Genomic DNA, 25,362 nt, shown 5'->3' with positions numbered 1-25,362 from the left:
ACAAGCCTTTTCCAGAGTGAACTTCTTCAAATATTTATCTTCAATCAAAGTATTAAGAATATTTAGAAACTACTGTTGTTTTGGTCATAACTTCAACTCCATGACATTATTATTTATGTTTAGTCAATATTGATTTGTGAGGAAAAAAACAGTATTTCCCATTATATTTAAGAAATGTAATTCTTTGGGGAGTAAAGGTTAGGTTTACGGTTAGGGTCATGATTAGGAACGGCAAATGTCATGTAAATGGTGCTTCACTCACACAGATCTCACACATAGTTTTAGAACCTAGGAGGTCTTGGCTTTCAAATGAAGCATCACACATATTCAGCTTATTCCAGAGGTTTGCGTGGGCACCGCCATGACTTGTGCCCGCCCCTTCACTCCTCTAGTTTACATAGGACTGGAGAGGTCCATATGAAATCAGTTACTACACTAAACACAAAGCCGTTTTTAGTGGCACGGTGGTTGGTGAGCGCCCGTGCCTCACAGCTCGAAAGTCCCGGGTTCAGTTCCCACCTGGACGAAACCTTTCTGTGTGGAGTTTGCATGTTCTCACCGTGTCTGCGTAGGCTTCCTCCTGGTACTCCGGTTTCCCCTACCGGTTTCTGACCACCAGCCTGGCTCCACATCATGGAGATGGGTCCCCGAGCGCCGGCCCATGCTGGCAGCTCACTGTAGCTCCTCCCCTGCAACACTGAGGATGGGCCAAATGTCTCTACAGAGATGAATAAAGTATAACTCAACTTAACTTTTAGGCTGCGCAGAGAAACGGTGCAGTGTTGACATGTTGGTGCAAGTGAACATTGGACGTTTTACACAAATCAATCGACTAAACATCAGATTTTAGCAGCAAACATTTTCCCTCGTTCTCCGCTTAATGAACGGACTTCGTGCTCGACTTCGTGCAAAAGTGGGCGGGGCGGAATAAGGTGAATATAAACTCTCAATACGCTTTGTTTCCAGGAATATCTGAACAAATCACATGCCACTTCCTTATTCTGGTGCATTTTAGACGTATTATTTTAGCTGTCTGCGTTGATTCAGCAATCTACAAACCTCATTATAATCTAACACTGTAAATAGGCCTTCTCTGCTCCACCCTGCTTCACCGTCTCTCTGCACCTTCACTCTCTCCATAGCTCCACAGATCGCCACAAACTCCTATGCCAGGACCTTTGAAGACATGTTTTTTACGTTGCATTTGTAACTTTACACTTTGTATTATGCGAGAGCGGCGATGATTCGCTCTCAGCGCCGATCGAGGTGACGAGCAGGTTGGCCTGAAGTTTGCACTGCTTCCCCTGCCATCGATTTGGGCATCATTTGAGAGATTTCTTCCAGTCCCAATGAGTTTATGAATGCTAAACACTACAGTCGATGAGTCCGTGCATTGGCTCATTCAATGAAAGCGGGCTGATGAATGAGAGTGGCGTATACTATACACATATACACAGAGAGCACAAACTGGGCTGATGTAGGTTGGCCCATCGCGTGTGACTGGGAAGAATGACAGTGAAGCTGAGGCAAAAAATAGGACCGATCGTAGTACACAATATGCTCTTGAAGTTATCACAACACAGTGTTTTTACAATTTGGTCGTGCCAGCACCCAGTTTGGGCATACTGTACATGTGGCTGCGCCAGTGGGACAAAGTGAGCTACAAGGAGGCTGAAGGTTGCCGACCCCTGTCCTAGAATCATGGTGGGTCTTGACAGCGTCCCAGTTGAGAACATAGACTGTATATTTAATGGACAGCTTCTGCTCACTCCTCCCCGTTTACCATAATGACTACGGTCGTGGGGGAAGTCATGGCGGATTTACAGACTCCTCCTCCCCAGCTCTGACGAAGCATGTTCCTAAAAAGGGCATAAGGGCGGGATCTTCACTGTAGACTCGGCCCTTGTGTGACGTGTAGCTCGCGCTGCTCCAATGCTAACAGTCCGGCCCTCATCGAGTACGAGATTTCAAAAATTCTTCTTACGAAAACCAGCCTGGTTTCTTAAATTGTGATGAACCCAGCGTTATCTCAGGAGGAATATCTAGCCTAGTCTAGTGTTGAAACATTTTAAACCAGGCGTTAAAGTTGTTTTTAAAGTGTCTAGACTCCAATGCTTTTCAATGGGGGACTAGCGGCGATATGGAGGAACTACAGCAATGGCGGAGCAATGGCGGCCTCCAGTGTCGTGGTCATAAAGCAGAGCAGCCAGCGGCCATTGGTTGGAACCACTGACCTGTAGACCACCGGCTGAAAAACATGGACGCAAAAACATTCCTATTAGCTGCTGAAGCTTAATAGGAAATGGAGGCAGGCTCCGGAAGTTCCTAGCTCTAATGGACTTTCCATTAAAACTTGTAGACGTTATTGAACACAGGCTTGTCATTCATACCTTTTGTCTTAACACGTGCAGCATCATCTTATTATTGTTACCCTTTCGCTATTTTTCATTTTTGTCCAATTCTAAATATAGGAGCCAAATTGCTAGCAAGAACAAACGTCAGTTAGCCCGTGCTGAGCACTATGGATGAAGCCACCCTCACATAGTCCATTGCAATTCTACAGTCTGTGACCTAGACCTCGACGAGGCCAAGTAACCGTTCACCATAGTGGGCTTGGACCTCATGATATAGGAAATGCATTAATCTCCCCATGCACGGCTTTACAGTGCTGCATATTTGAGGACATTATAAGCCGTGTATATTGGCTTTATGGATAATGCCTGTTACAGAGGGGCACAAAATGGCACCGAGACCAGCCGCCTTGTGCCTCCATTCCCAAAATGCTCTTAGGTTTGGGTTTAGGTGCCCAGGGGCGCTGGCGGAGACTGGCTCACCACAAGGAGAGCATTACGGGTGCTGGTCTATGGAAAATTTGTATAACTCTACAGAAATTTAGAAAACAAAGAGGTTGTTCTTCTGACGTATAACTTTTATTTGAAGACTTTATTGTACTCGTAGTCCTGTGCATTGTTACTACTGGAATTCGCCAACTTTTGGGTTCTGCAAACGAACCTTTCTCTTTTTCACTGTAAACTACATGTGGTCATTTCTTTCCCGTTTTCAGCTCTTATTTTATATGCCGCTCATGTAAATAAAACAAATAAATGAATGGATAGTATTAACCTCTTAACTCCCGCCTGAACCAAGAGGATCTTTTTCCTCACGTCATCAGATTTTTTTTCCATAATTTTTTTGTTGGGTATTCAACTCATTTTTGTAACTTTTTTGTCTTTTTTTTTGTCAGTTTTTGTCAATTTTTTGTCAGATTTTCATAAATTTTTTGTCATTTTTTTGGTCAAATTTTTGTAATTTTTTGGGTCAAATTTTTATCACATTTTTTGGTCACATTTTTGTCAATTTCTTGTGACATTTTTGCCACTTTTTCGTCACTTTTTTGTCAATGTTTTCTCGTTTTTTGGCACATTTCCATCATTGTTTTCGTCTCAGTTCTGTCGCTATTTTCACAGCTTTTTTCCAGAAGCTTTTGGATTGGGGTTAAAGCCAAACTAGAGAAAATGTGCTCGGTTCAGGTGGGAGTTAAGGGGTTAATACAGCGGTGCCAGGGGTCTCATCTCAAACCTTAAGTGATGATCCATGCAAGTTGAGGAAACCCAGACATGGCAGAAACCGCGGACAAAAGGCCCCAGTTAAGGAATTGAACCCCTTGACCTGAGAAGGGAGTCATTTTGTACGCAAATAATTACAATCCAAATCAAATTTTAAATGTTGCAACAAGCAAAGATGACGATTATTTAAGTATTAAGCAAAAAAACGTTTCAATGGAAAGTTCATAGGAGCCAGTTCCGGAGTCAGTTCAGTCGCCATTTCCTTATGGTTACAGGAAGAAGTCGACCACAACTAGTCCATTCTTAAATGAACAGTCTATGGTAGAAATGCATGGTAGAAAAGGAAACATATTTTTATATGGTGTGGTTTACAGTATATGCCAATTACTAGATTTGGACATACTGGTACTTGCTTTTGGTTGCTACTTTTCTGGTTAAATTAATGATAAAAACTGATATTTATCCCCTTCAGGCTGTTTGGAAATTGAAGACTAACCGCAAGAAACTTTCTCCTCAATTGCATCCGTTTCTGTGATTGAAACTGTGCGGCTGGTGATGGCTGTCCTGGGAAGCTGGTAGCGACAGGCTCACACAATGAAGGTGTTATGACTGTTGAAGCTAAGCGTATTATGAGAGTCTGGCGGCCGAACAATGGGGAGGGCCACGTCCCGCCACAGCAGGGCCTAAGCTGATTCCTCTGGGTTAGTCTAGACACAGAGCACAGGCAGACGGGAGCGCTGCGCTTCGTGGGTGTCCGCTGGCTCGTACAGTTTGGGAAATATCGTTACTCGTGTTGAGAACGTCTTCTGAGGGACTTCTTGAAATGATTGCATTTGTAAGAGGTTGGATTTCCAGTGGGATGTCTTAAAACATTTATCAGGCCAGCGTTGACCAAAGTTGACTGAAAGATGAACTGCTTTGGTAGCATAAATCTATTAATATACAGGTTTGTGGTCAAATGTATGTCCAATGAAACAAATGATAGCTTGTCCTTTAGGGCCTACCTCTTCAGTCCCAGAAGGGGTTACAACCTCCACTTTGAAGACCCCAGCTCTATTTACCCAACTTGTTAGTGATGGGCAATTGAGGAGGGGTTTTGAAACACACGCTTTGAGTCTTTACCAGGAGCTGGATTGCTGAAGCCGGTTTCAGTGTGTATAAGTTCACGGTCTAGATGGCAGACAGGGACCAATACAACTCTATGGGAGAGACAGTTTTTGAAATAAATCTAAAAAAAAAACAAAAAACTTTGGAGACGTTGAAATTTATCATTATTTGGAATGAATGGATTCACAAACCTGATATATTCATCTTAAAGTTGAACGACCTGTCATCTATATATTTTTTATATTAGATCTGTAATCATATGTTCTGACAGAGAAGACTCTGAACAGTGTTTAATTTGGATTGTCCCAATAATTAATTTTTTGCGGTTAAGATGGTGCCATGCCATTAGTCCGACGTCTCATTATTCCAAAAATGTACTTGTGAGCAGAGGTGCCATTAGTCCGACATCGCAAAAAATTTTTTTTATTTAGCCTTTATTTAGCCTGGTTAGTCCCATTGAGATCTCTCCTTTACAAGAGAGACCTGGCCAGGATGGGCAGCAACACTTGGTTTCCATACATTCAAAAACATAGCATAAGTTGTGTTGTGGATTAGAAAGCCATTTACAACCACTGGCCCGAACCTTAAGGTCAGTGGACTCATGCCTGAACCTAGTTTTCAACCCCTACTCAATGGGACATTTTCAGAATAATGACACGTCGGAGTAATGGGCCGACCCTGGTTACGATGCAGGTGAAACTCGGAAATATAGAATATTGTTAAAAAGTGCATTCATTTCTGTTTTTCAACTTAAACTGTGAAACTAATACATGATAGACTCATTACATGAGATATGTATAGCCGTCATTTGTCATAATTTTGATGATTATGGATCAGCTTGTAAAAAAACGAAAACAAATTACAAATCTCATAAAAGAAGAATATTTAAAAAAAAAATGGACTGTAAGCCATAATCAGCAAAATTATAGTCTATATCACATATTATTGTCACATTTTAACTTAAATTATAGACAAAAATGAACTTTTGAACAATATTCTAATTTTCCCAGTTTCACCTGAACCATGGAATTCTTACTTGCCCATTGCACATTTCTATGCCAGTGAGAGCAATACAATTGGTGAGCATTACAGTTGTGTGGATCTACCGTCATTTTATCACTGTGCTGTTTTTTTATGTGTCACACATCTGCAGATTTCCTCTAAATCTGGAGCCTCTGACTATCAAACATGCACACACTGTGCGCCTTTGAGACAAAAGTAGGCACAAAAATAAAAGGTTTCATCTTTTATCTACATTGCCAAAAACCGAGCTGCAACAACCTGCATATGGCTCATGCACACTAGTGTTCCTCTGACAAAGAATTGAGTTCAACCCACCTCTGAAAACAGGGCATGCTAGTTTTGGAGGAGTTTAAAGGAACAGGCCTGTATTTCCATACTGACATCTGTTCTTACCTGAGCTTAGACGAGTTGATACGTACCTGTCTGGTCTTTGTGCGTACTCAGTCACGCAAAACGACCAAAGATGTTGTTAGCCTTTGGGCTCTCCCAGTATATTCCTGTAGCTCCAAACGGGGTGAAGCGACCAAGCTCTTCCACAGGCACAAAGACCAGACAGGTACACATCAACTCGTCTAAGCTCAGGTAAGAACATATCTCAGTGTGGAAAAACGGCGGCCTGTTCCTTTAAGCTAAAGGGCTGAGACGATACACGTCTGTCACGATCCTTCAAATATCACGATACTCAATTATAAGTAATGTTTACTTTAAAATGTGCAAAAATAAAACGTGTCCAAAGCTGATCAACCAAATTGACATTTATTGAAGTGTTAAGACTGAAAAGTGCTTTAACAGAAAAAGTAACTGTTACTGGAAAATACTAGAGCATGAAAAAACGTCTCCAAATACAAGTATTGACAGTATTGTGATACTTGGTATGAGGTATACTTAGTATTGCAGCAAAACGTACTACAGTGCGATATTTTGTCCCAACCCTAAGCGGATAGATTAATATAATCATATGGTAAAGCCGCTCTATGCAACTTTTTATGTATAAACAAAAAAAAGTTGAGATGTTTTTGACCTTTCACTGACCCAGCGGACGCTTGGGTGGTTAGCACAGCGCCTTTACTTTCCGTCCCGATAGCCTGCATGACGCTCCAGGGTCAATTGTTTTCTAGGTTTCCACTGCTACTTGAACACATAAGATGAACACATGCAGTCTGTTCCAAAAACCTACCAGAAACCTTAGTAAGATTGAAGCGTCATAGGAGCCGCCGGTATAGAAAGCAAAGGCGTCAAGCTAATCACCCATACAGCTGCTGGGTCTATACACTAATGTGAACTTTATTTTTGTACATATAGGGTTTCATATAGTACACCTTTAATTACGCTTTTTGATTCAGAATCCACATCACGACCAGGCTTTCCATATTTTTGTCCACTAGATGGGGCAGTGGAGCACAATGAACCACTTTCTGAAGCTTCAAAGTATTAATGAGAAAACAAAGGCGAAGCATTGATCAGAGGCATCACAACTTTAAGCTTTTTTACTTTAAAAAGTACCCAAAACTGATGGTACAGAGCTCTTTTGACAATTTCAGGTATACAATTCGTAGGAAAATACTGTATTTTAAGCCGCAAAGATGTAAACACACAAAAAAAAGCAAACGCTCAAAAGGTTTTAACTGTTTTTTTATTCATCAAGACACAAAGTACATTAAAAGCAGCAGAATGTCAACTTTCGGTCTCCAAGTCAAATTCGAGTTACGTCAATTCTATACAGTGAGGGGACAGGAGCATTCGCGCTCGGGCCCGAGAGAGTAGGGAGACACGTCCTGTTCGGGGATTATCATGGTACATGAGCTTCACTGCGAGGGGGTCAAGAAGCCCGACAACTTAAAACAAAACCACAAAACACTGTTTCATTTCCAATTCCACTAAAATGCCAAGAAACAAGGAAGATGTAGCGTCAACATAAGAAAAAAAACAAAAAGCGGAATTTCGCCTAAAGGCAGCTGATGAACCACGTCTATCCTCGTCAAGCCAAATAAAGAATAGGCAAAGAAGGGGACTTAAAAAAATAACCACTGCTTTTTCTCTCGTCATCATCATGTACAATTCCTTTTTAAATAAGCCACTACACATTTGTGGTTCACCTTGTTTTTAAGAGGCGCAGAGTCAGGCTCAGGGAGAGGATGGCTTAGCTCTTGGGGTTTTCGTCTTCCGTACACTGCAGCTTCCCCTGAAAGGCAAAAACGGCCACAAAAGGTAGTGTTAGCAAAGGCCATGCATACGGATCATGTAGCAACTTGCTGCTACAATGACAAAAAGAAACCTGACTACTGTGGTAAAACGTCTATCGCTAATCAATTTGGACCCAAATGTAGCGGAAAATCTGGCCAATGGCTATAAATTGTGATTATATGCACTCTGCCAGAAGAAATTTGCATTTTCAACCATGTCTCGCTCACTTCTAAACCTGCTCAGGATCCGAAAATAACATTTCTCATTCATTTTCCTCATAAACTTAAAAAATATATAGTATAGCAAGAGTTGAAAAGGCGCGAGGCAGGCTGATCAGCTATGTGGTTAGCGCAACATTCGAATTGAAAGAAACTATGGTCCGTTTTATGGTGTAGGGCTGCAACTAACGATTATGTTGTTATCGATTAATCTATCAATTATTTTTACGATTAATCGATTGATCGCTTGGCTGTGAATGGTGTAGGAAAATTTTATTTTTTCAATTTTTTTTATCACATTATAGCTTAAGTGGCGCTGTTTGAGGTAAATATAAAATCAAAGTAGGATTTCATCAAAAATACTAAATTTTTTATGTAATTTTTGCTCCATTTGAGTCTGTGTGAACCAGAAAACGATTAATCGATTACCAAAATAGTTGTCGACTATTTCAATAATCGATTAGTCGTCGATTAATCGATTAGTCGTTTCAGCCCTATTATGGCTACCAGGGGCGTGGCCTTCACGTGGTACCGTAGGCAGAAAACAAAACATGTCCGCAGCTTTTTGGCAGTTCTGTTGTCCATGTAGAATATGCTAGTTGCACTGTTTTTGAAACACAGGGTCTTGGTCTGCATTGGCTTTATATTCCAGCAAAACACACTGGAAATTGCGTACGTTATAACTGCAATTTTTTAGTTTTGAGAAACTTTGGGCAAGCTTGGCTGCTAAAACCTGGCAACTCTGAGGAGTTAGCTCATAGCTGGTTAGCATCCATCACTCTTGTAAACTCTTACTATCACATACTCGTGTATTACTTCTATCAAAAGGTCTATGGGGGAAACACAGAGTTTCTCAAAACCCAGAGCAGGTTTCAAAGTGTATGAGATGGTTGGATTCCATTGGCAAAGGTAAATATTTATGAAATACTTTAATATTTTCAGCTACTATTATCACACCAATCACAAATAAGCACAATTATATTAAAAAAAAACATTCAGGTGTACAGACATGTTTGAGAAAAGATGTGTGTGCGTTTGTGTTTGTGTCTGTCAGGCAACAGCATTCAGAAATGAATGTGGGTAGAGAAAGGAGTACCTGGGGTGAGTACCTGCACAGTTTGACAGTCAGAGTATCCATTTCTAATTTGCCCTTTTTTCTCATGTGGTCTCGCTCACAACACCAACGCTGTGTGAGGTATGGAAGTCAGCTGCAATTCATTTCATACACCCTACTGTCCAGTTAGTAGTTTGGTTAAGGCCCCTGGCATCCCACAAACACTCTGCATTAGGACACTGGACGACAAACCCATGACATTTGAGTGACAATTGTTTGAAATGGTTGTCCGTTGTCAAAAATAGTCCAGTGTACGTAAATTGATGTTTTCAATGTCAGCAAATCATAATGACATGGCAAGACAAATATGTTACAATATAGGTCAGAAATTGGTTGGGATTTTTTTTTTCTTTTTCAGCCGCTTTGTCCAAAAAGACAAAATATACACATCTAAAAAGTATCAAAAACTGATACAAAACGAGGGGTACCTCCACATGTTTGTTCAGGGCTACACTGGCCTTTCCCTCTTGGCTTTGTGTGAATGATTTCTACCTTCTTCTCATTCATCAGGCCTAGTCCTTCATCTTCAGTGCATACTTAAGATGCACTATTCAGAAACAGGATAAAAATATTTGCATATTGTACATAAGACAAAATCAAAAGGCATAAACTTAACAAGTGGGAGAGGTGGGGAAAGTTGGGTGAGGAGGGGAGGGGTCAGGAAAAGGTGTGGGGGTGGAGGGGTGGTGGAGAGCCAGGGGGAGCAAGCAGGGGGACACACTTACCTGAGTCTGATCTGAGGTCCTATCAGATCAGTTTTAATTGGACTGAGTGTCACCTTCAGATTGGAGGAGCTCTTGCTGGCCGTTAAGCAGCGGGGAGGAGCCAGAGGCAGGAGCCTCAGTCTCCATTGGTTCCGCTTCGGCTGAAGCCTTGACGGCTGGTGCATCACTATCTGATTGTTTGTCTTTCTTGGAGCTGCTGCTCTTCTCCTCAGTGTCCTTACGGTCTGAAAAACACATGCGTCACAAGAGTTCCAGGGATGTCACACTGCAGTTGGACACGGGAGCTCACCTTTGTCCTTGGATGAGTGGTCTTTGTCCCTCTCTTTGTCCCTGCCCTTGTCTCTGTCCCTGTCTCTGCTGCGACTGCGGTGTCGGTGAGACTTATGTTCTGTGCTGCGAGACCTCTTCCGCTCACGACTGCGAGAGCGCCGCTTCCTGTCAGAGCGATCGCGACTGCGCCGCCTGTCCCTGTCTCTATCTCTGCTCCTGAGGACAAAAAACAAAAACACTATTTAACAATCCTTTAGCAGAACATGAACATGACAGGTGCACAGGCTCATACCTGCTGCGTTTGCGCTCGCGGTCCCGGTCTCTGCTCCTGGAGCGACGGCGCTCTCTGGAGCGGCTCTTCTTTCGCTCGCGGTCTGAGGCTCGGCTCGAGTGGCGACTGTGGGAATGGCTGCGGCGAGCTCTTCTGTCTCTGTCCCGGTCTCTATCTCGCTCTCGGTCCCTCTCCCGGTCCCTCTCTCTGTCTCGCTCTCGTTCACGCTCCTTCTCTTTCTCCTTCTCCTTCTCCTTCTCTTTCTCCTTCTCCTCCTCCTCTTTGCGCTTCTTTTCCCTCTCCTCCCTCTCGCGCTCTCGGTCCTCACGGTCCTTCTTTACAACAGGGTTTTCGCCTGGTGGCTCCTCAGAGCGTCGACGTAGTTTGTCCTGCAAAAACAAATTACTGATTACATAACGTGTGTCCACTAATTAAACGTTAGGATGTATCATTCTGCTAGTCCAGCACACAGGGTACTGCACAACATTCACAGAAGTGTACACAAACATTACCTTAAGCTCCTCAACAGTGGATTTGATTTTAGCATAACCCATGTGCTGTTTGCCCATCAGGTGATCGTCCACTCGAGACTGAGCATCCCCCACAATGAGGAAGGCGCCACACACCTCACACACTTCCATCTGTTTCTCCTGAGCAGCAAAGCTCTCAATGGTCTGTGCAAACAAATTATTATGTTATCAGGCAGGCCGTGACAAACTGACAGCACTTGCTCCAACATAAACTCACAGAGGGTGTTGAGCTGAGAAGTTCTCGTTCTTCCTTCAGCTGCTCCACGAGCTTCATCATTCCCTGGGCCTCCTCCACTTTTCCCTCAGACCCCAGCTCCTCAATCTGCCAACACGCACACCAATCCAAATTCATTTTCAAGTAAGTGTGTTGAAACTTCAAACTGAGAAATGACTTTGGTACAAACCTGTAGAACCAAGTCCTCGATCTTCTCCGTTAGGACCAGGATCTTCTCCTCATTCTTGCCGGCTGGAGGTGGGGCCTGTGCACACAAGTATACAATGTATTTAAAAGACTGGAAACTACTAGGATCACAATCATTGCGAGGAAAAGTATGTTGTTTATAATTTTGGAAAAAGTCCAAAACACACACCCCTGCGCTCTGTTGAGCTTGAGAGAGTGCGAGTCGTGCGTGCCCTCTGCGAATCCTCCTCTCAACCTCAGCCAGAAGAGACTGAAGATAACGCAGAAAGTCTCGCTCATAACCTTCTTTTAAATACCGGGAGCTTTTCTCATACCTACAGAACAGGCCAGAACAAACACATGAGTACAAACACATCGGCAGTCGAGTATGGCTTGGTGAAACGTTAATAACCCACTTACGTTTTCTTGAGGTTTTCATCGTGGATTTTCTCACAGGGCCCTGTAAACACGTTCGATTTTTAATCAAAATTCTAATTGAACTGACACAACCAAGCTTGTACCTAATCACTTACCTAAGTCTGAGCGGGTGTTTGTGAAAAGCTCAGCCGGGCAGAAGCCACACAAATAGTATCGACAAACCTGAGGAAGAAAAAAATCATTCAAACATTTCTGACAACTACTTTGCTATTTATATACGTGGTCTGTAAATTTACATGCATGAACTTAATATAGAAGGTGTAGTTACACGTATGACCTGAGGTGGCAGTAGTGAGTATGAAATGGGTAACTTGCATCTAGCAATGTTCTAATGCGTAGAATGAGCCCAGACCGGTTCACCACAACTGCCTCTAAAATCCTGCACTGTCACTCAAAAAGTTGTTACTTTGGGTCCGAAGTGCCGTCATGCACGAGCTTAATATAGAAGGTGCAGTTACACGTTTTACCTGAGGTGGCAGTAGTGAGTATAAAGTGGCCAACTTGCATCTAGCCCCTTTAGCTGAGTGCATTTTCTCCAATTGAGCTTTACCCAAATCGAAAAGCTTCTCGATAAGAGCCTATAGGCCAGTGTAATGCCTCATTTGAAAGCTAAGACCAACAAAACTGATTGTACAGATTTTTTGCTGCGTTATCGCCGTTTTTTGTCGCTCTTCTGTGGCTTTTTGTGGTGCAGCATTCCATCACTGTTAGGTTTTTGTCGCTTGTTTATTGTGTTAATGTTGCGCTCCCGGCACGTTTTTGTCACTTTTTAAATTGTGTTTTCATCCTCATTTTTGTTGCTAATTTTACACTTTTTTTCCAAGGAGATTTTTAGATTTGGGCAAAGCCAAACTGGACAAAATAAGCTCGGTTCAGGTGGGGGTTAAGTGTTTAAGAATCCCGAAGAGAGCAAAACCTAAACACAATGCAGCTTCTAAACTACATTAACAACGAAAAAGCTGGCAGTAAAGCACATGTTGAATGCTACCCTTTATTTATCTACGAGTCCTAGCATTAGCGTGCTACACCTGCTAGCCCATGCACAGGGCAGTAGTTTAGTACGCCATACTCTCCTCACACTACACATGCTCGCTGTGAGTATTACGTGCACTCGTGCAAAGCCCTTTTGCATGATGTTTGAATAACAGTTCTGTTTTTGACACGGGCATCCTCGTTAGCTCCCCCATGCTATGCTACAAGCTAACTCACGCTCTCGTCGTCCCAGCGCACGTTACACCTCTTCTCATCCGGCGCCAAGTTCCGATCCCGGCCCATTAACTCATCGAGTAGCTGGGCTGCGGAAAGCATTTTGCCTGAATCGGAGTTCCCGGGTTCAGGATAAGGTGTTGTTTTCTTGATCGCTCCTCCAGACCATTTATTGCGCCCAAATAATGTGATCAAAATGGCAGACGCTGAATCCACCAACGCCCGTCGGTCTGCTGCACCGGACAAAGCGGAAGTACAGAATGTAAAGTAATAAAGGTGAATTAAAGTTGTATTTAAAATGACTTTCTATGGGACGTTTGGGTATTTATAATTATTTCATTAAACACGCAATTGTCGGAGCGAGTGTTGTGTAGTATTCACTAGTTAATTTCTACTGTACTTTTGTGTAGCATAAAGAAGAAATAATTAAGATTCAGAGCAAAATATCTTTCTTTCCCAATCCCATTCAAAGTGATTTAAAAAAACAACAAAATATATCCAACCAACGAATTAATAAAACATAGATTTAAAATAGAAACTTATAAATGTTTTTGTTGTTGTTGTAATACATAGACCATCTTTTCTAATCGTGGGAGTTTTTGATAAGACTTGAATGAATAAATGAATGAATAAATAAATAAATAAATAAATAAATAAATAAATAAATAAATAAATAAAAATAAATAAAAAAACTACTTGAATGACAGCGGAAGTGGCGGAACCAAAGTTTGCCCCATTGTGCCACAGCTAAACATGTCCCCCAACGAACGTTCCGGGTGCGCCAGTGGCAGCGAAGTGGCCGAGTGAGCGCCGCTAATCCCGGCTGAGCAACACAGGCAGGCTGCGAACATTAAACGCGCAAACAACTGAGATACGTAGCGAACAAGTGACGCCCAGAAGCTCACGTCCACGAGCATAAATCCTACTCTTGCCGCCGCAAAAAGACTGATTTACGGGCATGTTTTGAGTCGTTAAGATAGCACGTCGCCATGCCAGCTAACTAGGTAAGATTAGCCATTTAGCTCGCTGTTTTCCGCACCTTCAACAGCGAGGAGTAAAGGCGATTAGCGTTAACCCTTCCGTACCCCTGCAGCGGACCCATCACGTGTTCACGCAAGTTTAGATGTTATTTTGAAGATGTCCACCACTTCGTTGGATAAGGAGTTACAAGAGAGACTGAGAGAGGCGTCTGCTCTCGGGGACATCGACGAAGTGCGGACATTAGTTGAGAGCGGAGTGAACGTCAACTCCCAAAACGAGATCAATGGATGGTGAGTGGAAATGCAGTTAAAACATGCTGAATATCTGTACAGTGGTGAATGGCGGAGGCGCCTTATGTTACAGTGAGCGGAAGTGGACAGTGTTGATGCGCTATGCACAGTCTCGTGGGGATTGAAGGGGTTCATATCACAGTTTCTAATGTTACAAATTGTCCTCCCATGAAAAGCATGCCCGGTGGTGTTTTGTTTCGTTCCGGTATCTAGCATTAGTCTGACTTGTTCAGGGTCCTTCTTGATTTTAATGCTCGAAAGGCTTACACACCTGTTGCATTTCAGTGCTCAAATTGCCTCCACTACAAAGCAATCATCGGTAGGTACAGCCTACTCCAATCTCCAAGAAGTTATGATGTTTAACCTTTTTAAAACTACTCAGCAAAACGTATTAAACAGTGCTAACTAAGGTGTCTAAAAGTGTTTTCCAAAAGCCCGAATTTAATCCACAATATAGGACCTTAATGCACATATAAGTTTGTGTGAAAATGTTCTACAACAGCGGCAGAGCTAATGCCCTTAACCTGTTAATCTGCTGTGTTTTGGACGCTGAGAACACATTAATTGTCTGTGAATGACTTATACTCTTAGAACAAAAGTCTGAAGTGCCTTACTTTGGTTCTCCGAATCATCAATCATCATTTGTATCCTTCATATTAGGGCTGAAAGATATGGACAACATCTGGATATTCATGCCAGATATATCTCGATATTGATACGATATAACTATGGGTCAGGAGAAAACCAAGCATTTGTCAGAAAAATAAAAACATAATAATAATAATAAGTAGTGCAGTTTTATTGATGAAAGTCCTTATTGTTTGTATCTTGCTTTTTCGATTTTAATGTTTTGAATGGTCATATTTCGATATCAGTACGATAACGATACATCGTTGCTTGTTCGATACTAATATCTTGAATGTTCATATCTCGATATCGATACGATAGCAATATATCTTTCAGCACTACTTCATATAGCATTGAATTATTCTTGGCTGGCCTGCCAGACACTCTTCCTTTCTGTTCAAAAGAAAAACCGTCTGGGCGGCTGCTCGATTTGACCCACATTGGTCCAATCACGCATCAAGAGACGGAAGTGTCTGATGATCTAAATACCGTTTTCTTTGCTCCTTTGTTGGTTTTAAATAATTTGGAAAATATTAAATCCCTAAAACGGTAGCAAGAAACAGCGTTCGAAGTGTTTCTCGTAAGAAAGGACGTTTTTGAAAAGACTGCGACGTATCTAGCGTTGCTCTCATTGGTTGATGCCGTCTGTCAGTCACGCCCACCGGGAAATGGTTGAGATCATGCTCGCTCCCAGACTATATGCCTTTGAAATATCTATGAAAAAGCATGTCGTTAGGCAGGCCAGGCAGAATTATTCCATTTGCTGTAGCATAATCTTGCTGTGGAATCTCATCAACCTGGACAAACAGGTTTGAGTTCTTCCTGAGAAGTTTTACCCAGCACCACTTGAACGCAGAATCCATATTTTGTCCGGGCAAATATACTTTAGCTTGTTTGTCTTGACTGAACTGAATTATACTGAATCAACTCTGAAGTGCCGGTAACCGTTTTTACTTTAGAAAATGATTGCATTTGATGTTTCTACTTGTGTTTCGCTTTCCCCCCACAGGACCTGTCTGCACTGGGCGTGTAAGAGGAACCATAAGCACATAGTGTCATATTTATTGAGTTGTGGAGCAGACAAGGACATTCTCACCGCTAAGGATGAGCTGGCCTCACAACTCACATCCAAAGCGGACATCAAGAGACTACTAGGAGGTACAAACAACACATATTAGATACTCGTTTCTGGTTTGATTTAGTTCTTGTTTTTACTTAGTTTTAATCAGAAATCAAATAATTCTGTAGAAATGTCATGTAAATTTCACAGTCCTTTGAATTACCTTCTTTGTTTTAGTCTGCATATTTTTATATTTCAATGACAACTGCAATTAGTTTTGTTTTTCTAAATGTATTTCACAGTTGAAGTAGAGGAAGTGCCTGAAGTGAAGGAGCCCGAGTTACCGATCATCCCAAATTACCTGTCCAACCCGCCCTTCATCTACTCCGCTTTGGACAGCAAGGCGGAGGACCTCCTCCAGCAGCGCCTTGTGCAGAATGGCTCTTCAGAACACACGGAGGAGGACAGCAACAGCGAGTCCGTCCCCCTGTCCCCCGTACACGAGACTGAGACCACCCAAGCGTCCACTCAGGCGTCCGAGAGCACGGCCAACCCCGGCTCGCAGCCCCTCGTCCAGTCCGGCGGCCGAGGCTTCATCCCCGTGTGCGAGCAGAACGGGTCGACCTCCACCAGCCCCCTGCCGGCGGTGAACTGCACTGTGCCCATGGACCTGTCCGTGGAGCCTCACCTGAACCACATCGACCACCAGCACGCTTCCCACAACGGCTCGGCGCATTCCCCCCCGCTGGCCGGCACCGGTCTGCCCAGTAACGGCGGAGGACCGGTCCCAGTGTCCAGCTCTAACCCCTCCATCAGCCGGCAGCAGTCCATCCCGCAGCAGCTCACCTACGGCCCGGCGGGTGGGCCCATGCCAGCCTTCCAGCCATTTTTCTTCACCAGTACCTTCCCGGTCAATGTGCAAGGTGAGCAGCTTCACTGGTACTTTCAGAAGCCAATGTTAGACAATGAAATGTCATGAAAAGTTTGTTTAAATCTGTAATGGCTTTGTTTTAGCTGCTCATTATATATCCATAATACTAGTCTGCATTATTTAAAGAGCCATAAGTATGCCAAAGCAACTCATTTAAGTTTTGGGGTGGGACGATAAACAATTTTATCGCTTGTTGCGGTGAAAAGAGCAAAAGAGACAGGGTTTTCACAGGGCATTAAAAAGCATTCAAAGTCAAAAATGAATTGTGCCAAAATCAAGGCCTTAAATGTCATAAAAAAACATTATCAGACTCAACCTGGCATCAAATCGAAGTTAATTGGTAAAATATGACATTGCTCAAAGGTTTTTATTGCATAAGTTCAACAAACGCACCAAAATTATGGTTCAGTTGCTGTTTTGGTTGAAATTGACCACTATTTTTAGTCCAATTCGCTACTTGCGCAATACCATAATGCTTTGCGCCTTGGGGGGGGTCGCTAACGTAAACCATATGTCATTGTGAGCTGTCAAAGAGAGTAATGTTAATCTTTCAAATACCTCTATTTGATGAAATGTTTGCAAATCTTAATGAATGAAATATGTGCACATTTAAAAAAAAATCACCTTTGTGTGTGGGTGGCATTAAAATACATTATACATTAAAAAGCATTAAATTTTACTTTCTTCTGCCTGTTTAAACCCCATATGAAAATAATCGCCTAAACATCTTTGGCAGAGTCATGCACACTATGACGGCATGACTCTGCCAAAGATCTGCTTCCACTCTAAATACTTAATGATGGAATCAGTGAGGTAATACAAATACTTTCTCTGTGATTGTTAGAACTTGTATGTATGGGCTTCACAGTCTGTGGTTTGGCTGATCAGGGTGTTAGCGGTAGCTTGTAGCTGCTGTAATGCTAAATGCTACAGTACCTCTTTCCTCCGTCAGCATTTTGTCCATTTTGAAGGTGATGCAGAAGCCTAATACAGACTTCTACAACCTGTGTGGCAGTTAATGTCACTCTTCAGCCCTTTTCCCAGTGACACAAATTAGAAATAGGAGTAGGAAAGGGAAATATTCAACTTTGAACCCCAATCTGCAGAGACTTAAAGGGGGGGTATTATGCAAAATCAACTTTTTCCAGCTTTACATCATGTTATTATGTCATTCCCTCATTAAAAACATGCCTGAAGTGTTGCCTTGGCACATTCACGTATTTTTGAGTAATCTGTAAAAACTCCGATGGCGGCCATTTTAAGGATAGGTTTGCCTGAGTCCTCCTAGGAACGCCCCCACCTCCTGGAGACGCCTCCGAGCTTTCGTCACCAGCCGAGTAACCAACCACTGCTCCTCAGCAGAACCCCCTCCCCACTGATGCCACAGACAGAGTGTGGAGGGGGCGTGTCGGAAAGGGTCAGAGGTTCTTAAAGAGACAGAGGCCTATTTCAAGACATTCACTACAGCCATTTTGAGAGAGACATTTTATACAAGGCAGTTATTCTAATTTACTGCATTTACAGACCAACAGAAGGTTTGGTCATCATTGTAGTGTGATATAGACTGGTGCTATGTGACTGAAAAAAACATAATAACCCCTGTTTAAATAGAATAAGTATATCTTGCGCTGCAAAAATATCGAAACAATTCATCATAAGAAATAATCCGAATTATTTTGTCCAAGATAATTGTGAGACACAATTTCAATATGGTCCCTGTTTCTAACTGTACCCATTAAAGAGCACACTCTGAAATACGTCACACAGCGTAGTTCATGAGGTCTTTCTGAGCTTTGGGGTTCAAATAACCTCATCAATGATTATTCATGGTCAGATTCTCCTGCTAAGATCAGCATGTTTGTGGGCCTCTGGTGTAGATATTTCCATTTGAAACACTAAAGCAGGTGTAACACCATCTGCTGGTACTTGTGAACTACATTTTTTCCTTGTATTTGAGGCTTTTAAAACATTATTTTTGTGTGTAATAAGTCCTAAAGTAGTTTAAAAATCTGACTATAGTGTAATGTAATTCTTTTGACTGTTTTTTTTTTCATGTTCTCAGAGTTGGTATTGAAAGTGCGTATCCAGAACCCAACTGCACGAGAGAATGACTTTATTGAAATCGAGCTGGACCGACAGGAGCTGACCTACCGCTCCCTCCTGAGGGTCTGCTGCCGAGAGCTGGACATCAGCGCAGAGCACGTGGAGAAGATTAGAAAGCTGCCTAACACCATGCTGAGGAAGGTCGGTGGGAAACTCCTACTTCAGTCACACTTTGGATCTTCTATTCGTTGGTTTCAGGGGACTTCATTGGAGGACAGAGCTCACTGGTGGCACCGCATTGTCTGAAGTACTGATTCCTCATGTTTTCTGTACATTTTCTGTTCATCCTGATACGACAAGTGCTCATTATGTGTCTTAAAAAAACTAGAGGAAAAAATAAAAACAATAATAGAATCAAAATAGGACACAGTTTGAATAGAATGTGCATTTTATTTTTCTCTGAAACTGAGGCTATATGTAAAAGGAAACAAGGTTTATGTGCGTTTAAAAAAAATACCATCTGAGAAATCTGCCCCAAAAAAATTCCTTATTCTTGTTTTCATACAGCTGTTGATGATATTATGTAGGTGGCTTTTTTCAGTTCTAAGCTATGTTATTTCTTTATACAAAACCAATCGGCTTGTTGCACGGTGTGGCTACGCTAGTTCCTCTGAGCTGAAGCTGTGGGCGCTAGTACTTCCTGTTCGTGTTCATTTCCATTAAGATGAGCTCAGACCAGTGAGTTCCTGGTAGAAATATTTCCATTTCCATAATTTAACCTCTTAACTCCCGCCTAAACCGAGAGGAACTTTTTTCCTCACGTCACATTTTTTTTCCATCATTTTTGTCACTTTTTTGTCATTTTTTGTCACATTTTTGTCACTTTTTTGTCACATTTTTGTCATTTTTTGTCACATTTTTGTCACTTTTTTGTCACATTTTTGTCATTTTTTGTCACATTTTTGTCACTTTTTTGTCACATTTTTGTCACTTTTTTGTCACATTTTTGTCACTTTTTTGTCACATTTTTGTCACATTTTTGTCATTTTTTTGTCATTTTTTGTCACATTTTTGTCACATTTTGTCACATTTTTGTCACATTTTTGTCACATTTTTGTCATTTTTTTGTCACATTTTTGTCATTTTTTTGTCACATTTTTGTCACATTTTTGTCATTTTTTTGTCATTTTTTGTCACATTTTTGTCACATTTTGTCACATTTTTGTCATTTTTTGTCACATTTTTGTCATTTTTTTGTCACATTTTTGTCATTTTTTTGTCACATTTTTGTCACATTTTTGTCATTTTTTGTCACATTTTTGTCATTTTTTTGTCAAATTTTTGTCATTTTTTTGTCAAATTTTATCACATTTTTGTCACATTTTTGTCACTTTTTTGTCACATTTTTGTCACATTTTGTCACATTTTTGTCACATTTTTGTCAAGTTCTTGTGACATTTTTGTGACATTTTTGCCACTTTTCCATCATTGTTTTCGTCGAGACAATGTGCTCGGTTCAGGTGGGAGTTAAGCGGTTAATGCATTACACAATTTGAAATAGTGCCTTTTTATGTATATTTTTTTATAGCATGTTAGCCTTTAGCTTCAAGACAAACTATCAATCCTTCATGATCACAGGCGTCTCTGATCTGAACTCGTTACATCATGATCTGAACACAGTAAATGATCATCTACCGGGAACTCACCGCCCACAACGTAATCTTTGGAAAATATGATTATTATTCCAGGAAAAGAAAACAGACAGGAAGTCCAGGCGCTCACACCTTCAGGTCAGAGGAACTAGCATAGCCACACCGCGCAACAAGCCAATTATAGTTGGAGTTTTAAGTGGTTGTTTTTACTCACAATATATGTTGTCTTGAAGCTGCCCTCGGCTACTCCATTTGGCCGGTCCGGCATGGTTGCATCCCACATCGAATTGCTAGATGCGCCGCCTCCAAACACTGAGGCAACTTTGTCCCACAGAAGCAGAAACATGCAGCTCCCTGACCTCGCAGCAAACCTCTCTCCATGTAAACACAAACACGTGAACAAGAGATCGCACATGTTCGAAGCAGAAGACAAAGCAACAGTTAGCGGCTAACAGTTTAGCATTATGACAGAAGTTTAGAAAAGATGGTAAACTGATCAACATCTGAGCGACCTGCTCTGATGCAGCTGAAATCCTCAGGAAATGTCTGTCAGTTTAATAATCCAATATCTACAGGGAGCCGTCAGGTCCTTTTCTTTTTTTAATAATGGAGCACGCACAGGGAAGTGTATGAGACGTTCGAGGGTTGTGGGAATTAAAAGCTCTGCACTGTAAATTTAGTCCTAAAAGGAACTTTAATGTTCTAAATTCCATAAAACACCGACTTGCATGAAAGTTGCAAATGCTCAAAATGTTTACTTACATATTTTATTTATTCCTGTTGATAATTCGACCTCTAACAAAGGAGTTTAAAGGAATAGGCCACCGTTTTTACATACTAAGATATGTTCTTACCTCACTTTAGACGTGTTAATATATCCCCGTCTGGTCTTTGTCCGTGCGCTCTGCCAGGCAAACGGAGCACATACGCAGCCTCTCCCACATGTCATATAGCTCCAAAAAAGCTCACGATAGAAGCTACCAAGCTCTTCCACGTGTTCCCTATTTAAATAAAGTTACGTGAAGTGTTTTCATGCGAAGTATATTTACACAGAAATGTAACATGTCGATTTTATAAGCAAATAAAAAGGGGGACTATATTGTGAGGCGTAATGATACGAGGAGCAAAACGTCCGCGCAGTAACTCCTAAAGACTTCCCCCCGCTCACTTCCGTCAATAACCTTTAGGAGTTACTGCGCGGACGTTTTACTCCTCGTATCATTACGCCTCACAATATAGTACCCCTTTTTATCTGCTTATAAAATCGACATGTTACATTTCTGTGTAAATATACTTCGCATGAAAACACTTCACGTAACTTTATTTAAATAGGGAACACGTGGAAGAGCTTGGTAGCTTCTATCGTGAGCTTTTTCGGAGCTATGTGACATGTGGGAGAGGCTGCGTATGTGCTCCGTTTGCGTGACAGAGCGCGCGGACAATGACCAGACGGGGATATATTAACTCGACTAAAGTGAGGTAAGAACATATCTTAGTATATAAAAACGGTGGCCTATTCCTTTAATTTGAATTTACCAGGAGCCTCTATTTCTTGGGAGCCCTGGCTTTGGGCCCCAGCGCCTCACACAGTGTTGTTGTAATTCTGTGACAGGACAAGGACGTGGCGCGGCTGCAGGACTTCCAGGAGCTGGAGGTGGTGCTGGAGAAGGCCGAGGGGCTGTCCTTGTTCGCTGGGGGCCTGACGGACCGACCGTGCTACAACATGAAAGCCTCTCGCCTCACCTACTAGTGCTGCTGCTGCCGGGCCCTAACGTTAACCACGGACGCTGCGCCGCTGTAGCTCACACAGGCCACCGCAAAACACTCGGCCGGCCACTTCTCTCGTCACAAGCTTCGTTCAGCTTCGGTGTTTCGCCAGTTTGTCCGAATGGGATTAGACTTTCTTTTTTTTTTCCAGGCTCGGTAGCAGTGTTCATTTTGTCGACTAATATATACAGAGAGCGAACAAAAAATGGTGAGTGGAAACTAACACTATGACTAAATCTCAGGATATTTTTAACGAAAGAGACTATTTATTACTAGACCCGGGTTCCTGTTGAAAGAATTTGAATTAGGTTTCTTCCGTTTCAATATCATACCCCCAAACCGAACACAACATCCCAAAAATTGCGATCTGTCTTCAAGAGTGCAATATTTTAACCATTTCAAACCGTACGTTTTTCATCAAATTGTGTAAAAAAAAAAGTTCCTAAAACCGAACTTTTTTGCATTTTTAAAGTGACAGTCTGGAAGTCTCAATGTTTTACAAATGTTTTGAAATGTGCAAACGCAACCACTGAGTCTTTCATTTTGATGTGAGTAATAATATATATTTATTATCTTTTGTAAAGTCCCTCCTTCCCAGATCTCGGCAACTTATCTTAGCCTAGTATCCTCCCACGTTGACCAATGAGACGAGCTTTTCCTGGGAACCGGCCCGTCAGGTCCAATCAGGAGGGAGGGGGAGGAGCTTAATAATTTCCGTTTGAAAATTCTGTTCCTGTTCTCCTCAATTTGCAAATTAAGAAGTGTTCGTGGTTAAAGAGGAGAGGCATTTGATTGTCTTCTTTCAAATTTCACTCTTCTCAAACTTACAGACTATCACTTTAAGTCACTATTAGTGTTAATCCTCTTGCAATATAGAAATTGCGTCACTGAACATAGTGATAATAACTGTGCGGTGTGCAGTGCAGGCCTAACTAATTAATATTTGTCGTCAAAATGAGCGCCGCTCCGCAGCCACCGCCCCTGCACTTCTCTGGCCTCTCTCTTCTCCCGCTTCAGTGTGCTCCCGGAGAGTTACCGATGCATGCCGTGCGAAGCCAACGTACGTGGGCCTGTCCCGCTGCACTGGGTGGGACGGATCACTTGGGGCACGATGGTCTTCCGTATGTAAGAAGGAGGGTTTTGCAAAAAAAAATGAAAAGAAAAAAGCCTTACATGGAAATCTGTACTTGAGTCCCTCGGCAGGCCTGGTAAACACTAAGAGACACTCTTCTGAAATCCTGCTGGTTTTGGGATTGGACTTTGGGCTAACGCACAGACTACAAAGATTAAACTGTGGAAGGGACAATGTCATCTCCCAGCCTGGGTTCTTTGGTTATACTAACAATATATTTGATTTGAAGTTAATTATCAGAGGTGGGTAGAAGTTTACTTTGGTGACTTCTAAAAGATAGCACTTTTTACTTGTACTATTATTATCAAGTATCAATATTTTTACTTGAGTGAAGCAATTTCTCTTTCCGTCATGAGTAAATCTGTAGGATGTTATTTTTCTGTTTTGTCTTAGCTTAAAGGCCTTGAACACATTTTTTTCTTAGTCGTCGAATGCAAAAGCAGACGTTTGTGGGTAAATCTCACCTGATGTGAAGGATAGCCTTGGTTGGCAACATGAATGTTATATCTGTAATAATAGTTCTGAAAGGCGCTCTAACAGATCTGTGATTTAAATCGACAACGCTACACATCTGGAAACAGCAGCTGTTTGTCGACCATTCACCAAAACGTCTGGTGAAAACTGCTTAAGAAGGCATTGATCACATCTACAGGCTCTATGCATGGAATGTTTTTGGCTAACTTCCTGTTGGCCAGTGTAGAGTAAAGACTACTTCCTGTCAACGTTTAATGTACATTAAAAGTAAAATAAGATTTAAAAAACAGAAGATAACTTAAACGTCCAGATGAGTGCGTTTCACAAAAATTAGTAGATGCTATTTTAGCGTTAGCCTTTAGCTTCAAGGCTAAAAACAGTTCGGCAAGTTATGTTGTAAGTGATTATCCGGCAGCTGCTTGTTTTCTGCCGCCTACTGGGTAAATATTTATTTCAACAAGACATGTCTAACCCATAGACATCACATTCCGCGTACAGAGCCGGTTGTAAAGCATTTTTCTCCATCAGGAACTGTAGGGCTAGCTGTTGTTAGCATTCCCGTGACGGTAATGCGCCGCTTTGCTCCATGGAAGTTGAGAAACGTGCTCATGAACAAAACAAAGTACTAACAAAGTACTACTAAAGCTTCCTTAATCAGAGTATCTTTACTTTTTACTTTAGTAGTTATTCTGGCTGTTATTCTACCCACCTCTGAACATTCTAATCTTGGTATTTTCCACAACCAACTTTGGACTAACAGTAACTATTTTGTTTATGTTCACATTAATATGTAACACTGCACATTCTGCAAAGGTGAACACGCTGTATGTCACTAACTATATTAATTTAGTCACCTTTACTCTTGACTTTCTGCTGTGATTTATTTTTAGTTTTTTTAAATGACATAACAGACAAAACAAATGAGTCTTTTGTGTCTTAAGTTCAAGTGATAAAAGTGCTTCTATAGGCCTAGAACAGGAGAATTGCCCCTTTTTAAAGGCCCTTTACAGAATATCGATATAGTAGGGGAGGGCTTTACTGCCAGAAGACTCCTCCCTACTAAAATCGATGCGCAGCCTCGAGTTTATCAGTGCGGACTTTGACAGGCAGCGGCGGATATCGCCATGTGCCGCACGACTTAGCCGTAGCATGTAGTGCCGAGTTGAAAACACAATGTTTGTGTTCGCTCTTAGCCACCCAGGAATTTTCCTTTTGTAGTAAAGGTTTTCAAAGTGGAAGACCCTCTGCATCCTCCTATGTGAACGGCTATTTACTTGCAAAGTAAAATCCAAACCAAAAATCTAACGTAGTCTCTTGAAAATAGCTTTTTTTGAAGGCTTCCCTGAGTCGTGT

The 25,362-nt window shown here is 41.9% G+C and overlaps 2 protein-coding genes across 4 annotated transcripts; one reads left to right on the top strand and one right to left on the bottom strand.

The window, feature by feature from the left end:
* Nucleotides 1-7,331: 7,331 nt before the first annotated feature.
* luc7l3 (LUC7-like 3 pre-mRNA splicing factor) lies at nt 7,332-13,283 on the bottom strand. 3 transcript variants are annotated; one of them, XM_079563960.1, is made up of 11 exons: nt 13,056-13,281; nt 11,942-12,008; nt 11,829-11,868; nt 11,599-11,743; nt 11,413-11,487; nt 11,226-11,330; nt 10,991-11,152; nt 10,500-10,867; nt 10,227-10,423; nt 9,938-10,161; nt 7,332-7,878 (listed from the first exon to the last, which is right to left on the bottom strand). In XM_079563960.1, exons 1-10 carry the CDS (start codon nt 13,152-13,154, stop codon nt 9,971-9,973), a joined length of 1,449 nt encoding a protein of 482 aa, XP_079420086.1. In that variant the 5' UTR covers nt 13,155-13,281; the 3' UTR covers nt 7,332-7,878; nt 9,938-9,970. The 3 variants fall into 3 exon arrangements, with proteins under 3 accessions (XP_079420086.1, XP_079420084.1, XP_079420085.1); XM_079563958.1 differs by having other exon boundaries at nt 11,413-11,743; nt 13,056-13,282; XM_079563959.1 differs by lacking the exon at nt 7,332-7,878 and having other exon boundaries at nt 9,850-10,161; nt 11,413-11,743; nt 13,056-13,283.
* Nucleotides 13,284-13,815: 532 nt separating this feature from the next.
* Nucleotides 13,816-22,764, top strand: ankrd40 (ankyrin repeat domain 40). Its single transcript, XM_079563961.1, has 6 exons — nt 13,816-14,056; nt 14,146-14,323; nt 15,960-16,108; nt 16,313-16,933; nt 19,004-19,185; nt 22,249-22,764. The coding sequence occupies exons 2-6, from the start codon at nt 14,190-14,192 to the stop codon at nt 22,384-22,386; spliced, it is 1,224 nt and encodes a 407-aa protein (XP_079420087.1). The 5' UTR covers nt 13,816-14,056; nt 14,146-14,189; the 3' UTR covers nt 22,387-22,764.
* Nucleotides 22,765-25,362: the final 2,598 nt, after the last annotated feature.

This window comes from Gobius niger (genome assembly GCF_951799975.1).
Source record: "Gobius niger genome assembly, chromosome: 10".
Classification (NCBI taxonomy): domain Eukaryota; kingdom Metazoa; phylum Chordata; class Actinopteri; order Gobiiformes; family Gobiidae; genus Gobius; species Gobius niger.
This window is presented reverse-complemented; position numbering and strand designations above follow the sequence as displayed.